Source organism: Leptodactylus fuscus, chromosome 1, assembly GCF_031893055.1.
Source record: "Leptodactylus fuscus isolate aLepFus1 chromosome 1, aLepFus1.hap2, whole genome shotgun sequence".
Classification (NCBI taxonomy): Eukaryota; Metazoa; Chordata; class Amphibia; order Anura; family Leptodactylidae; genus Leptodactylus; species Leptodactylus fuscus.
Genome location: NC_134265.1, coordinates 216946104 through 216963317, shown reverse-complemented (window position 1 = coordinate 216963317; position 17214 = coordinate 216946104). Strand labels below are relative to the sequence as shown.

Below are 17214 nucleotides of genomic sequence, written 5' to 3'. Positions count from 1 at the left end.
AGACGTGGTCTCCGTCGCGCCGTTCCGTAGAAATACCAGTTTTAACCGGTATGCAAATGAGCTCTCTGCAGCAATGAGGGCAGGCCCCAGCGCTGAAACACCTATGAGCACGTCCCCATTGCTGCCCAGAGCTCTTTCCTGCACCGCCTCCTTCTTCTGCAGCAACTCCGCCTCTTCTGGCTACGCTTGCTCTTGTAGTTCTATACAGGAGCATAGAGAGGCCACCTCAAAATGGCCTGGAATGCGTGAATTTAAAGGCTATTCAGGCACCTCTGTTGTTTTAACACACACACACACCCTACCCCCCCCCCCCCCGTTTTAAAATGAAACCATAAAAACGAATATGCAGATTATTCTTACCGTGCACGGTGGGCGGTCATGCACTGTCCAATTCCATCTTCTGTCACGCCTTCCTCTTCTTTTGGCGACGCCCTCCGGTCCCGGCTCCCCCCTCACACCCCGGCCTTGATCTTCTTCTTCCGCGGGCTTGGTTCAAATCCAGCGTGTGCACAGTATCGCTCCCTTCGGAGCGCTACTGCACATTCGCAGTACGCTTGTGAACTGCCATTGGGAAAAATGGCGCCGGAGCATGCACAGTAGCGCTACTGCGCACGTGCCGGATTTGAAATAAGCCCACCGGAAGAAGAGAAAGATCAAGGCGGGGAAGAGCCACCGAAAGAAGAGGAAGGTGTGACAGAAGATGACATCTGACCGCCCACCGTGCACGGTAAGAATAATTTGCATATTCGTTTCTATGGTTTTATTTCAAAACGGGGGGAGGGGGGGGGTTAAAATAACATTAGCGGTACCTAGCATATGTGGGGTTCGTACAGCATAATTTTGCTGACAGACCCCCTTTAATTCCCTAAGCTGGATAGCCTGGTAAATAACTTACTATATGCAGTCTTGATCTCCCTCTTGTATCTTAATGATTAAATTGCTAGTCTACAGTTTAGAATTTTGTGTGCCCATTGATGAAGAGCCCTTCAGTTATGTATTTATCTTTGAAATGTATTTTTTACTGTATTTACACTGGTAATCAATTCACTTTAGTAGCTTTTATGTGTATACCATAGGATATTGGCCTTTCTGTGCAGCCAGTTTATTATGTCTGGGCAACAGATGTCCAGGGAGGTAGAGGGGGCTAGAGACCCTAAGGTCACCCCCAGACACACATCTTTCCCAGCACCTAGGAAGACATCCCTCTTTCCCAGGATTCTGCAGTGGGGGAAGGAGATAGGAGGCTACTGGGACTTCTGGTCGGGCACTGGCCATATGCTGACAGGAAGACCTAGAGATTTTGCCACTCTTCAAGGAGACAGCATGTAGAGAACACATGCTCGGTTACTGAGGAAGGAAGTGCCCTGGGGCCTAGGAGTCAGGCCTTTGTGAACTACAAACTCGTTTTGTTACTGTTTCTTTTCCATCTTTTATTCCCATTGTATTTTCTGCACTGTGTTGTGCTTTTACCTGTTTTTGCTTGACAATCCATTGATGTATACTTTGTGTATGTTAGTGGCTAATACCGACCCACTCGGGTTAATAAAATTTATGAAGTTCGTTTCATATTTTCCTATGAACTCAGTGCACTCTGGGACGTGATGGTAAGAAGGGTGATCACAGGTGTGCCAAGCACCTTAAAATAGGTGAAATCCTTCACAATTGCTTGAGAAGAATCCTTCACAGGTGCTTGAGTTTATTATGGAATCCTGACTGCTTTCTCCATCTTAGTTGATATAGTAATAAGTTGATGTAATATGTTTGACAATAAAGGCAACTTTTTCAGATATTATCTTCATTTATATAAATCAATTTATATTCTGTTATTTAATAGAAAATAGGTAACTCTACCATTGTGAGAAGACTTGGGGTGCTGGAGTGTATCCTGTTGGTTACTCAGAGGATTACAAAGTATCCAGTTTTGGTGGAGAGGATTATTCATAACACTGAAGGTAGAGTCTTTAAATGTTGTTTACTGACTTATCTATTAGTCTTTTCCTCCTGCATACTTGTGTGTTGACCTGCACCTTAAGGGTTCCTTCACACGGATTAAACGCACGCTCATTTTGGCAAAATACACGTGTAAAAATATTCACATGTGAAAATAAGATTCATATTGACTTCAATGACATTTTTTTTTTTATACGTGTAAAAATACACGTCAAAATACACGTGTAAAATATCATTGAAGTCAATGGGAGTCTTATTTTTACACGTGTATTCTTTACACGTTTATTTTGCCAAAATGAGTGCTCCTTTACTCCGTGTGAATGGACCCTAAGAGTGATTTAACCCCTTCTCACCAGAGGCAATTTTTCGATTTGCATTTTTGACTCCCACCTTCCAAACGCCATAACTTTATTTTTCCATTCAGAGTAATGTTTAGAGTCATATGAGAGCTTAAAGGGGTTTTCTGGGCAAATTTTTTTTTTTTATTATTATTAAATGTCAGAGCTATTAATAGGTTAATGCACCCATATACCTTTAGCTGTGTTTTGAGTGATTTCTGGGTGTCTCTGGGAGCTTCTGGTATCTTTTGCATTTGTTCACATGGTTCAGCTTCCTGCTATGTGACTTCCACACTAGCTACCTCTACCTCACTCCCCCCATCTTCCTCACTCCCGCCCCGATCTTCCTCACTCCCCCCCATCTTCCTCACTCCCCCCATCTTCCTCACCCCCATCTTCCTCACTCCCCCCATCTTCCTCACTCCTCCCCATCTTCCTCACTCCCCCTCATCTTCCTCACTCCCCCTCATCTTCCTCACTCCCCCTCATCTTCCTCACTCCCCCTCATCTTCCTCACTCCCCCTCATCTTCCTCACTCCCCCTCATCTTCCTCACTCCCCCTCATCTTCCTCACTCCCCCTCATCTTCCTCACTCCCCCCATCTTCCTCACTCCTCCCCATCTTCCTCACTCCTCCCCATCTTCCTCACTCCCCCTCATCTTCCTCACTCCCCCTCATCTTCCTCACTCCCCCCATCTTCCTCACTCCCCCTTCCTTCCTCTCTTTCTTTCTCCTTCCCTCCCATACACCCCCTACCTGTCTCTCTACCTATCCCGCCCTTCCCTACCTACTCAGCCCAACCACTTCCTATGAGACAGTGCGTGCTCTTCTTCATCACTGCTCTGTTCTCTTCAACAATGATCCACCTCTACTGCTCATACAGAAGCTGCGCAGTACAGGTGGGTTATAGCAGTGCTTGGAGAAGTGGTAGCAGTCAAAAAAGGAGGAGGAGCCGTCCCACGGGAAGAAGCCTGGAAAGTAAGTATGATGAAGTGGATGGGGAAGAAGTAGTAGTGACGATCCATTTCCCGAAATGGAAAGTGTCACCGGATATTCAAAATATGTGAGTAACTGTACAATTTTGAGTACTAATGTTTAGAAAGTAGGAGTGGTAGGGTGTTTAGATTAGTGTAGGGATTCCCAGTTATCCCAGACAACCCCTTTAATGTTTGTAGTACAAATTGTTCTTCACAATAGTACCATATATTATTCTGTACTGGAAATCTAGAAAAAAATTCTGAATGAAGCCAAAATGACATGTCGCCTATTCTATGTATTAGTATGATTCCAGGGATACCAAATCTATATAGTTACCAAATATACTCGAGTATAAGCCGAGTTTTTCAGCACAGGTTTTGTGCTGAAAAAGTGCGCCTCGGCTTATACTCACGTCAATACGGTAATTGAAAATGTTACATGACTGGTCTGCAGTGAAAGACATCTGTGGGAGGCCGCAGGAGCAGCGCTGCTGCCGATTGGTGAGGCAGTGCTGTCTCCAGGACCGCCCCAAGATGTTTCCAGAGTGTCTTCTCTGCCTTAGAAACCACCCACCTATCGGCAGCAGTGCTGCTCCAGCGGCCTCCCACAGGTGTCTTTCACTGTGGACCAGTTCAATTACCATATTGACTCGATTCAAAACAGTAATTAACTCGACCGTATTGACTCGGCTGCAGCGGGCCTCCGCTCCAGTCCCGGCCCGCTCCCCCAGCTACAACACACGCTGGGTGATGTGGCGACGTTAGCTCAGGCCTGCACCCGGCGTGTGTCGATGACGTCTTACTGCGTCTCAGCACAGGCGGCGTCATCACGCCCACTACGCTGAAACGTAGGAGCAGCCGCAGGAGACGACGAGCAGCGGCGGGGGAACAGGAGCAGTGGCGGCAGAGGGTGCAGCAGCAGCGTGAGGTCGATAAGTATGAGAACTTAATGTTTGTTCGTATTATAATAGGCCGCTACCTGCTGTAGTATTCCCAGCAGGTATCGGCCCATTTACCAACCTCCCGGGCCTGCTCACTGCCGACCCCCGCTTCACCTTATACTATAGGCCGTAGAGGCCAGCAGTGAGTAGGCCCGAGCCCAGGCCGCGATCCCACTGCCGCTATTATTATTCTGCTACCTTATGGTAGCAGTAACAGCCTGTTGCCATACAGGCCCAAAGCCTCTGCTAGCAGTAACAGGCTATTACTACTACCACAGGCTTTGGGCCTATAAGGTACTGCTAGTACAGGCTTTGGGCCTATATGGTAATATCCCAGACCACGTAACGTCTGGGATATTACCGTATAGGCCCGAAGACGGCTAGGATTTACATGAGCACAAACAGAATGTCATACATTTTCCCCCCCTCGAGTCAATAATTTTTCCCCATTTTTTGTGGTAAAATTAGGGGGGGTCGGCTTATATTCGGGTCAACTTATACTCGAGTATATACGGTAGTTAAATTTCAACCCTTTAGCACACAGGGATGTCAACATGAATTTTGACATGTTTACACCCAAGAAAAGCTCAATTGATCAAAAATCCAGGAACATGGGATTGTAAATACAGGTCATAAATGCAACCAAACAGATAAAAACACAAGGAAAAACAATCTGAGTAGAGACGATAAAGCTGCTTGCTGTCTGTGAATAATACCCTATCTGTAATCATACAAGCAGACAGAAGTAGGTAAAAGTACAGAGAAGACGTTTCTTTATATTGTAAGCTGTTCAGAATCTTTTCACCACAACAGGTTGCAGACATGTCTTGTTTAGACCCCCTTCCCTATCATTCACCCTGTGAGAAGAGAAAAGCTGCCCCCAAACGGACTCCCTGAACGAAAACACGAACACAGATGTGAATAGAGCCTTAGTAACAAGAGTGAACAGTAAATTAGCTAGAAGGGAGACACCTAGTGGCTAGAACTTGAGGCAGAATGCAGCCACTGTTTTAGTTAATGTACATTACATTTTGGTCCAGAATCATTTGATCAAATTAGATTAGAACGTTAGTGACTATTAACTTCCAAACCCCATAACTTTTTTATTATCCGTTCTCAGAGCCATCTTAATGGTTTTAATGGTTGCAGGACAAATTTTTCTTCATACCACTACCATTAATTATTCTCTACAATTTACTGGGAAGCTGGAAAAAAATTCAGAATGGGGTTGATTTGAAGAAAAAGTGCATTTGTGCGACTTTCTTACAGGCTTCGTTTTTACAGCATTCACTGTGCAGCCAAAATGACAGGTCACCTATATTCTAAGTTTTGGTACCATTCCGAGGATACCAGATTTATATGGTTTAAAAAAATTTTGGGCAAAGAGTTGCCGTATTCTGACACCCATAACTTTTTTATACTTCTGTGTACAGGGATGCATAAGGCGTCTTTTTTTTGTGGGACTAGGTGTACTTTTTAATTATATAATTTGGGGGAATGTCTATTGCTTTGAAATAAAACGGCAGTTTGGGACTTTTGATTCTTTTCGCCGCTATGGCGTTTACCGTACAAGAAAAATATTTTTATAGATTTGTAGGACAAGCGTTTTCAGACGCAGGGATATCTATTGTGTATGTATTTCACAGTAATCGAGTAGTTTTATATGTGTTCTAGGGAAAGGGGGTTGATTTGAATTATTTTTTTTTTAATGCATTTATTATACCCCCACAGAAATATTAGCATTGGTGTCTGCTTTTAAAACTCCAGACAACCGGCGGCTATGGTGGCCACCCGGCTCCCAAGCGGCTGCCATCTTTAATCACCTGACATCCGCGTACTAGTATGGGAGCTTTCCCACTGCCGTCATTGTCCGACAGGTAGTGTCCGCTGCTAATGTCCGTTCAAAATCTTGCACGGACATTGGCAGCAGACCCTAGGTTTTTTTCTGTCTGCTTGAAAAGTCGGACATCTTTAAGAACGGACACTTAAGGACAGGCACGGAGTGGAAAACAACGCACCCGATCGCCATTTAAATGAATGAAAAATGTCACGGACACAGCTAGTGCACGATTTTGAACGGACATTAACAGCAGACACTACCTGTCGGACAATGATGGTAGTGTGAACGCTTCCTATGGCAGTTGTCGGGAAAAGGTTGAAGGGGTTCTCCCATCTCAGTCTTTCAGCCCGGACGTATGCAGTGTCTGCTTCTCACTTCCTGTATTTCTCCTCCTTCCCACATGTGGGTGTAAACTGATGTTTGGGCACACGGCAGCGCATGGTAGAGAAGGAGCGCGACACTGGGTGTCTGAAAAGCAGATTTTGCTGGAATAGTTTTCAGGTGCCATGTCGCATCTACAGGGACCCTAGAGTAGCAGTACAATGGAAGCCCCCTAAAAGTGACCCCATTTTGGAAAGTACATCCCTGACAGAATTTAACAGGGGGTATGGTGAGCATTTTTTCCCCACAGCCTTTCACAGATTTTATTAACATTGGGATGTGTAAATGAAAAATTGCTAAAACGTCACTTTAACCTCTTGTGAATAAAAGACTTTGAGGCTAAAGCAGAAAAAACACGGTTTGTTAAACAATTTCTCCTGAACACAGTGGTATCCCATATGTGATCATAATCTGCTGAATGAGTACATGGGAAGCTTGGAATGGAAAGGTAGTCAGATTTTGTTTACCCCTTTCCTGACATCCTCCGTAATAGTACGGCGCTGCCGGGAAGGACTTCCCGCAAACTAGAATTATATAGGTAAACAACTTATACCCAGTGGCTTACGGATTCAAATTTTTCCATCATTTAATGAATTACATCAAGAATTTTTGAACAAATGGGAGACCATATGTAATGGAGCAAGTAAGTCCCTAATGGAATTGATTATTGAATATAACTCAAAAATGGTAGATGAACTCACCACTGATATTGAAAAACTTGAACGTGATTTGAAAAAGAAGTTATCTAACACAGAACTGGAAATCTTTAAGAAAGAGATTGATGATGATGATATGATGCTCGTAGGGGGCAGCCCGGGGTCTGATCAGTGACCCCGGGTCTGCCCAATCACTCACCCCCTCCTCGTACCTGGTTGATCCTGCCCAAAGGAAGCTGTCAGTCTTGTGCGTCTACACAGGCTGACAGCGTCCTATACTCTGCAATACACGTGTAACACGTGTATAGCAGCGTATATCTGGTGAAGCAGTGATCAGCCGATCACTGCTTCAATCCCCCATGGGGACAGAAAAAAAAAGTTATAAAAAAGTTTAAATAAGTTTAAAATAAATTAGAAATGAATAAAGCCCCAAAAATCCCTTTTTCCCTATATAAAATGTTTTATTATGTAAAATAAAGAAAAATAGAAAAAAAATTACATATTTGGTATCACAGAGTCCGTAATAACCTGAACAATGAAATTAAAACATTATTTAACCCGAACGGCGAACGGCATTTAAAAAAAAACAAAAAACGTAGAAAACCGCAAAAAATAATGATTATTCACCACCTTACAAAATGTTCAATAAAAAGTAATCAAATGGTCAGATGAAAACCAAAATGGTACCAATAAAAATCAGAGGTCATCCCGCAAAAAATAAGCCCTCAACCAGCTCTGTTACCGAAAAATAAAAATGTTATGCCTTTCAGAAGATGGCGATGCAAAAATAATTGATTTTTTTCCCTAAATTGAATTTTATTTTGCACAAATAGCATCACATTAAAAAATAATGTAATTGAGGCATCGCCGTAACCGTACCGACCCGCAGAATAAAGGTAACATGTTACTTATGCTGTACGCTACACGGGAAAAAAAATAAATGCTAAAAAGCAATGCCAGAATTGATGTTTCCTTTTACATCCCACCCAGAAAGAGTTAATAAAATGTAGTCAATAAGTTACAGGCACCCCAAAATGGTGGCATTGAAAAGTACATCTAATACCGCAAACACCAAGGCCTCATATGGCCACATTGCCAGAAAATAAAAATCTAGCTTGTACAATTTGAAGACAAAACCCCCAAAAGTCACCAAATCATTAGGACATAAGTGGCTGCGACTAGAAGGAAATGTATAAGTGGTTCGAGCGTTTTCAGGGGACACCCCATATTTAGAGCTTATGAGAGATAATACACCAGCACTGATCCCCCAGAATGCCCCTCTTCCCCATCCGTGTCATAGGAGCTAGTGGGAAAATAGATTGGGATGTGGTGTACCCAATTTACTCCGCACAGCTTATATATTCACTTCGGGGTTACTAATGCTCACTACATCACTTGATAAATTCTTTGAGGGGTGCGGTTTTCAAAATGGGGTCACTTTCTAGAGGTTTCCACTGTTTTGACTCCTCAAGGGCTTTGTAAATGCGACATGGTTCCTGAAACTGATCACAGCCAGATCTGCCCTCTTAAAGCTCCTTGGCGCGCCTTCCCTTCTGCGTCTCGCTGTGCGTCCATATATTAGTTCCCACCCACAAGTGGGACACTATGGTAGTCAGGAGAACTTGCATAACAAATTGTGGGATGCGTTTTCTCCTTTAACCCCTTGTGAATGTGCAAATTCTAGGGCTAAACGAAAATATTAGTAAAATAAAATCAAATTTAAACATTTCACCTCCATTTTGTATTAATTCCTGTTAAGCACTTATAGGGTTAAAATACTAGGTATATGTTGTTTTGGCTTATTTAAGGGGTGCAGTTTTGAAAATGGGGTGTTTTATGGGGGGGTTTAATACAGGGGTCTTTCAAAACCCCTTCATAACTGGATTAGTCCCCTAAAAAATGGGTTAGGGTGACTAAAGTTTGCTGACATAAAGCAGAGATCTGGGACATGAGATTTATGATATAATTTTGGCGGTCTGACTATCTGTATGCAATGCACATCATTTCAAACTTTATAAAATGCATATTTTTCAAAATTTCCACCAAATTTCCTATTTTTTCATAATTAAACACAAAACATATCAACCAAAATTTAATACTAACATGAAGTATAATGTGTTACGAAAAAACAATCTCAAAATCACTTTGGTAAGTTAAAGCGTTCCAAAGTTATTGCCACATAAAGTGACACATGTCAGTTTTGAAAAATAGAGTTTGGTCAGGAAATCAAAAAGTGCATTGGCGGGAAGGGGTTAAAGGGATTCTTATCATTTAGAAACCCTTAATAAATACAAATAGGAATAGCCTTAAGAAAAGCTATTCTTCTCTTATTTATTATTCTGATCCGCGCCACCGTTCCTGAGGAAATTCCTCTTCTCTTGCGTTCCTTCTTCTCTGGGTCCAAAAGCGTGCCGACTGCGCATGTCCGTCGGCTATTTTCCTATAGGCCGAATGGGAGAGGACACTGAGACCTGCAGTTTTGACTGCATTATTAGGGTATATCATGGCTCCTTGCTACCTGAATTTAAAGGGGTATTCCCACGTCGCATACTCACCAGTCCAGTTGCTGTAAATTCTTTCTTCCGGCTTTGTTGCGTCATTGGTGGGCGGGGTTACATATGCAAAGCCAGCGGTGAGATGCCGCTGGCCCTGCGTTCAAGCTCATAGACCAGTCTAGCCTTCACAATGTGAATACAGACCTGGCATCCGCCTCTCTCTATTACAGTGGATGCCGGGGTCTGCATTCGCATTGTGAAGGCTAGACTGGTCTATGAGCGTGCATCTCGCCGCTTGGCTTTGCATATGTGACTACAGACCCGGCATCCGCTGTAATAGAGTGGCGGATGCCAGGGAGTGTAGACGCCGGCACAGATGCGGGCACAGATGCCTGCAACATCGCTATGCTCCTGCCCTGCATGAAGCCAGCAGCGACAGAAGCGATGCTGTTATTTCTCCCCTCCCCCCCCCCCCCCCCCCCCCCCGGAATAGCAGCATCGTTCCTGCCTCTCCATTACAGCAGATGCCGGGTCTGTATTGACGGCCCCTTCCCCCCAAAGGGTAAACTACCCCCCCCCCTCCCTCCAGGCTCGCTCCCGTGCACTTAGCCCCTCTCCCCTCAGAGCAGCAGATACATCACTTGACTTATGACCAGATCAGTGAAGGGATATGTAAAAAAAAAAAAAATAATAATAAAGTAAGATAGTGGACAAACAAAGCAGTTTTGCTGAAGCAGTGTATTTAGGAAAAGTCTTACATTCACATTAACAAGCAGTATAGATAGGATCCTTGTGATGGGACAACCCCTTTAAGTAGTGTGTTTGTGGGGCTGAGAGTGTTTGATTGCCGATTGATAGTACAACTGGCCTGATTGGTATACTGCTCAGATATGTCTGTAGGTCTGGAATGGTAGTGGTCTGTCGTGCTGACTGGACCAGCTTATTTGACCAGGACATCTAGCTGTACTGACATAACACTCCCTGCTTGCCATCACTTCGCAACCTCAGAGGAGCAGTATGAAATCTGCTGTTTAAGCTTATCCTCCAACTTGTGGCATTGGCGTATGCACTGAATAATACATGCAGTGCTTGATTGACGCCCCTCATTCTGGAATTTAATCTAATTTAGGTATTCCCACTCAGCCACCTTATCTACTAAGTATTAAGACACCCAACCTCATGCTTCTAGAGGCCAGACTAATGGGATACACCCTTATGCCAGTTTACTCCACTGGGGAATTGCACATCATTCTGGGGCCTACTGCCAGGTGAGTGACCTGGAATTTATTTCAAATCCAGGTGGACACCCCCCAGTTTATACTTTAAGACTCCTCCAGATCACTTATGTTCTTATATCGACAATGCGTGAACACGGGGCCTTGCTAACCCAGTTACTTCTTTGTTTTTTGTTTTATGACCATTTGGAGCTCCTTACTTCATCAATAAACATTAAACTCACCAGTCTTCACTGCTGTAAAATCTTCTTTCTTCCTGTTTTCTTGTGTCATTTGATGGGCGGGGTTTCATGCAACCTGTCATTTAGCTCCGCCCCCAAATCAGCATGTAGTTCCGCCCACCGCATAGCGTGATCCTATGGGGTGGCTGAAGGGCCTGTGATGTCATCAAAGGTCCTCAAACTTCCTCAAACAACACTATGCACAATACTGCCTGTCTCTGCCATAATGAACACAATTGAATTAGCTGGCCTGATAAATGGGAGAACAGAAGATGAGTTCAGAAATGCAAGCAGCTCCTCTCCCCTATCTGAGTGCAGGTCATGTGGTGTAGACACAGGAATAACTAGAAACACAGGCTCACTCCCCTGCACTTAGCCCCTCCTCCCTCCCCCCTGAGAGCAGGCAGCTACATCACTTGACTTTTGAGCAGATAAGTCAAGGACTGTGTCAACAATGAATTGAATAAAGTAAGATAGTGGACAAACAAAGCAGTTTTGCTGAAGCAGTGTATTTAGGAAAAGTCTTACATCCACATTAACAAGCAGTATAGATAGGATCCTTGTGATGGGACAACCCCTTTAAGTTTTAATTAAGCTGTTACTCCTTTTGGTGACATATTCTAATCTAGAGTAATGTTTCCCTCTATGATCGAACATTTAGATTTGAATGCTTTGCATTTGTACCGTGTGACTATAAACAGTATTAAAAATTTGGCACATGTAAGCAAGGCCATTTAACTTTTTTCAAGATCAGCACCAAATTATCATGTGATCAATAAACAGAATTAGACACCTTATCAAAGTATGTAAAGGCACCTTAAGCTTTATTCTGGCTTGTATTGTAGATCTATGATGGACACATTGCTTGCGTACTCTGCATGTTTATCGCTATTTTCAATATAATACGATAAGTATTCTCTTGACTTTTGAATGGTGTAATTAAAGCATTTCAATGCTAATCTAATGGCTGCAGAGAAGTAGGGACTTTGTTGCTTTGAAATTAAAAACTTGGTGGTCGTTTTTGTTTTATTCAGAGGAAACTGAAGATTTTATGGTTTTGACCCGTGCTCTCACACTTATAAAGGAAGTCATCACAGAAGTAGATTCTCGTGTTCATAAAAGTGAAAAGGGACAGCGTCTGGATGATATTATAGGCAAGATGGAGCCAAAGTCCTATGTTAAACTGAAGAATGGTAAGACGTTTAGGAAGCATGACATGGAGTGCAGACAGCTTATTCAAGATGGCATGCTGTATTGGAAAACTGCTTCAGGACGTTTAAAAGGTAATGGATGATTATGTTCCATTATTTATACATTTTGCAGCAATGTGTGATGTGATTATTGTAATCAGACACCTCCTTTATTTATCCAATATTTTTTTTTTTTTTTTTTTATAGATATCTTGGCAGTTTTACTAACAGATGTCTTACTTTTACTTCAAGAGAAGGATCAAAAATACATATTTTCTTCTGTGGTAAGTGTGATTTACAGAATAAATGCTTCCATGCTCTTTCAGGAGAGTGGGAGGGTGATGTAAATGTACAATTTTTGTCAGAACTGGTATTTAACCCCTTCCCCACTAATACGGCGGACACCGGGTGGCCGCCATAGCTGCTGTGTGTCTACTGTTTTACACAATAGACACCCAGCGCTAATGCCCCCGGTCGGTGCCCGCACCGATTTGGGGCATTAACCCCTCTGGTGCCTCGGTCAGCTTTGCCGGTGATCTCCGGCACCTGAAGCAACTTCCAGGGCCGACGTCATGTTGGCATGACAGCCGGGGAGCCTTGTAAAGGCTCTCCGGCCTGTCTTCAGTGATTTTCTTTTGCAGGCTGGTCTATGCAACCTGCAAAGGAAATGACAATTTTTTGCAATGTATTGCAATGCTTTAGCATTGTAATGCATTGCATTAGTGATCAGACCCCCTGGGGTTCAAGACCCCCTAGGGGGCCTAATAAATGCAAAAAAAAAAATTAAAAAGTATTAAAAATTCAAATCCCCCCCTTTCCCTAGATCACATATTTTCTGTATGTTAAACGCAGTAGCGGGTAAAAAAGTCAAATGTGCCAAACCGCCATTTTTTCATTGTTTTGCCTCTGATAAAAATTTGAATAAAAAAAATTATCAATGCAATAACGATTCCTCAAAATGGTATAACTAAAAAGTGCACACAGCCCCGCAAAAAAAGACACCCTATACATCCCTGTACACGGAAGTATAAAAAAGTTACGGGTGTCAGAATATGGCAACTTTTAGAAAAAAATATTTTTGGCACAGTTTTGGATTTTTATTAAGGGGTTAAAATGTAAATAAAACCATATAAATTTGGTATCTCCAGAATCGCACCAAAACATAGAATACAGATGACATGTCATTTTGGCTACACAGTGAACGCCGTAAAAACGAAGCCCATAAGAAAGTTGTACAAATGCACTTTTTCTTCAAATCCAATAATAAATGGTGGCATCATGAAGAACAATTTGCCCCGCAAACATTAAGACCTCATATTGCTCAGAGAGTGGAAAAATAAAAAAGTTATGGGGTTTGGAACGAAAAATGTCATTGGCGGGAAGGGGTTAAAAAGTAATAAGCCCCTGGTTTGCAACGCTTCTGCCCCAAAAGGGAATTGCAGTATCTCCACCTTAATCTAAACAGTCTAAAACTGGGCCAGATTTATCAAAGTTTCTAATGCTATTTTATCATTTATTTGCTGCAAATGCTAGCTATGCCCCTCCATTTCAATTATCTATTTATCCACTACACGCACCAGAACGTATTAGACACATGCACCAGCATATACAAAGTATAGCGTCCCCTTTGAAGCTTAGCGTACACACTAGCCACCAGGTCCCTGCGGTGTGAAACCGTATTAGGGGGGGCAGGACAATCAGTTCATCTAATTAAAGTTTGCTGATAAAGGCTTGTACATCATCTATGTGTAAACACAAAGATAACATTGAGTTTACTGAAAATCTTTTGAGTTTATTGTTAAAAGGGATGTCTGGGATAAACTGCAAATCTTCCCCTAAACTAAACCCCTTCCCCCCACCTAACTTCTAATTTACTTTGTATTAAAAAAAAAAAAAAAAAAAGTATAACTACCTATATCACATGACCGTCCCAGGAACACCTTATGATAATCTGGTGACGTTCTGTCTCACCGCTTCTGAAACGGAAAATCACCAGTACACACCTGTCCCCAATCCCATCTTTACTTACATGTTTTCCTATGTCCGGAACAGCTCCTCTTCTCCAAGTCCCAAGAAAAGTAGTGATTCAGCATCCAGTCTAGTGTCAGTCTAGTGTAGTGTCTCCTCTTCTCCAAGTGCCTGCGCAGTCTGGAGGTGACTGCAAGACTTGCGCAGTAGAGCTGGCAATCCATCTCTACTGCGCATGCCTCACAGGTACTTCTGGTCTGTGTGCAGCATCTCTAGCCTGTGCACAGTGAAGAAGAAAGGGGGAGGCGTCTTGCCGATTGGAAGCTAGGTAAGCATGATGTGTGTGCGGGGGCTTAGTTAATCGAGAAGGGCTGGCAGTGGGTAGGATAGCTTAGTGTAGCCTAGCTAGGTAGACAGGAAGGAGGGGGCGTAGTAGTGAGCGGGATGGCGTACCTTAGTTAGTGAGTCAGGGAGGTGGGTGTAACAGAGTGAGAGGAGGGGGGGAGCAGTGACATGGAGGTAGTGTGGAAGGTACATAGTAGGAAGCCAAGTAATCAAATGCAGAAGATACCAGGAGCTTCCACACCTAGAAATCACTCAAAACACTGCTAAAAGTATATGGATGCACTTTTAACCCACTAACAGATCTTTTAAAAATAAATACATTTTTTGCCCAGAAAACCTGTGTAATTTAACCCCTTTCCGACATACGCCGTAATAGTACGGCACTGCCGGGAAGGACTTCTTGCCGTACTGCGAACCGTGACGGTTTCGAGGGTGCCGATGTTCGTAGGGGGCAGCCTGGGGTCTGATCAGTGACCCCGGGTCTGCCGCATCACTTACCCCCTCCACGTTCCTGGTTGATCCTGCCCAAAAGGAAGCTGTCAGCCCTGTGCGTCTACACAGGCTGACAGCTTCCGCTACACTGCCATACACGTGTAACAAGTGTATTGCAGTGTACATCTAGTTAAGCTGTGATCAATTAAGCGGATGATTAAGCGGACAGAAAAAAAAGTTATAAAAAAGTTTAAAGAAGTTTAAAATAAATTAGAAATGAATAAAGCCCCAAAAATCCCTTTTTCCCCATATAAAAAGTTTTATTATGTGAAAAATAGAAAAAAACATTACATATTTGGTATCACCGCTTCCGTAATAACCTGAACAATAAAATTAAAACATTATTTAACCCGAACGGCGAATGTCATTTAAAAAAAAAAAAAAAAAAACGTAGAAAGCCGCACAAAATGATTATTCACCCCACCTTTCCCTTACAAAATGTTCAATAAAAAGTAATCAAATGGTCAGATGAAAACCAAAATGATACCAATAAAAAGCAGAGGTGATCCCGCAAAAAATAAGCCCTCAACCAGCTCTGTCTACTGAAAAATAAAAATGTTATGCCTTTCAGAAGATGGCGATGCAAAAATAATTGATTTTTTTCCCTGAATTGAATTTTGTTCTGCACAAATAGCAACGCATTAAAAAAAATCATATAAATGAGGTATCGCCGTAACCATACTGACCCGCAGAATAAAGGTAAAATGTTACTTATGCTGTACGCTGCACGGGAAAAAAAATAGATGCTAAAAAGCAATGCCAGAATTGATGTTTCCTTTTACATCCCACCCAGAAAGAGCTAATAAAATGTAGTCAATAAGTTACAGGCCCCAAAATGGTGGCATTGAAAAGTACATCTAATACCGCAAACACCAAGCCCTCATATGGCCACATTGCCAGAAAATAAAAATAAAAATCTAAATTTTGAATATTATTGTTTCACTTGCAAACCTTCTAATGTCCGTAAAAAATAAAAGGGTGACTAAAGTTTGATGCCGACATAAAGCAGAGATCTGGGACATGAGATTTATGATATAATTTTGGCGGTCTGACTATCTGTATGCAATGCACATCATTTCAGACTTTATAAAATGCATATTTTTCAAAATTTCCACCAAATTTCCTATTTTTTCATAATTAAACACAAAACATATCAACCAAAATTTACTACTAACATGAAGTATGATGTGTTACGAAAAAAAAACAATCTCAAAATCACTTTGGTAAGTTAAAGCATTCCAAAGTTATTGCCACAGAAAGTGACACAGTCAGTTTTGAAAAATCGAGCTTGGTCAGGAAGTCAAAAAGTGCCATCGGCGGGAAGGGGTTAATATACATTTACTGTGCATATTTGATCTGCATTTATAGTAGATTTTTAGTAATCATAATAAATAATCTCTCATGGTAAAGGCAGTGTCTATATCTAATGAGGTACTTCATAGTGTCCAGTTTATCAGTCAAAGCTGCCCGTAACATACAAGAAGTGAGAAGAAGAAACCGCAGAGAGAGAAAGATGAGAACCCTTTTTACCCCCCCAACAGTGTCAATAAAAGTGCAAAAACCCTCCTAAAGCTCTCCACTCTTTTTTATTGCAGATTTTCGAATTTATGGCTAAATCCACCTCCAATGAGTCCACTTTGTTATATATCATTTATAGGTGCTGTTCCACTGATTCTGGCACGGTTGGAATTTTTTCTCTAGCCCTTGCCATTCCTGAGGAATCAATGCTGGTAGCTTTGGTACCTTAAATGCTATTTGGGCTCTATACTGTCAAGAGGGCGGTGCCAGCAGGAGCAGACAATGGGTGTGATTCTGAGCTCTGACACTAGCTGCCTGTGATTGGAGCTTTGAATCACACTGCTCTTCTGATATTACAGAGCTTAAATAGCGTATTGGACACCAGAACTAACTGTGCTCGTTACTCGGAAATAGTGAAAGCTAGAGAAAAAATTCCAGTTGTGCTGGAATCTGAGGAGTTATTAACAGATAATAAGAATTTGAAATGTTGGAGGTGTTGAAAGGTCCTCTTTAAACAGGTCAACCCCCGTACTTTTCATCTACCCCCTCCTTATTAAGGAGTGACACCTAAAGATAAACCTTTCCCTGGTAAATTGTTATTATAAGTCCCAATGATTATCTCACGTTGTATCAAAATAAAAAGAAATGCGTACGAAGTAATCTCTAA

General features: G+C 42.3%; 1 protein-coding gene across 1 annotated transcript in view; it reads left to right on the top strand.

The window, feature by feature from the left end:
* ARHGEF18 (Rho/Rac guanine nucleotide exchange factor 18) overlaps positions 1-17214 on the top strand; it is a 272094-nt gene that overhangs the window by 215133 nt on the left and 39747 nt on the right. Inside the window, 3 exon segments of the mRNA XM_075283699.1 lie at positions 1835-1952; positions 12069-12317; positions 12432-12508. Coding sequence (XP_075139800.1) covers positions 1835-1952; positions 12069-12317; positions 12432-12508 — 444 coding nt within the window.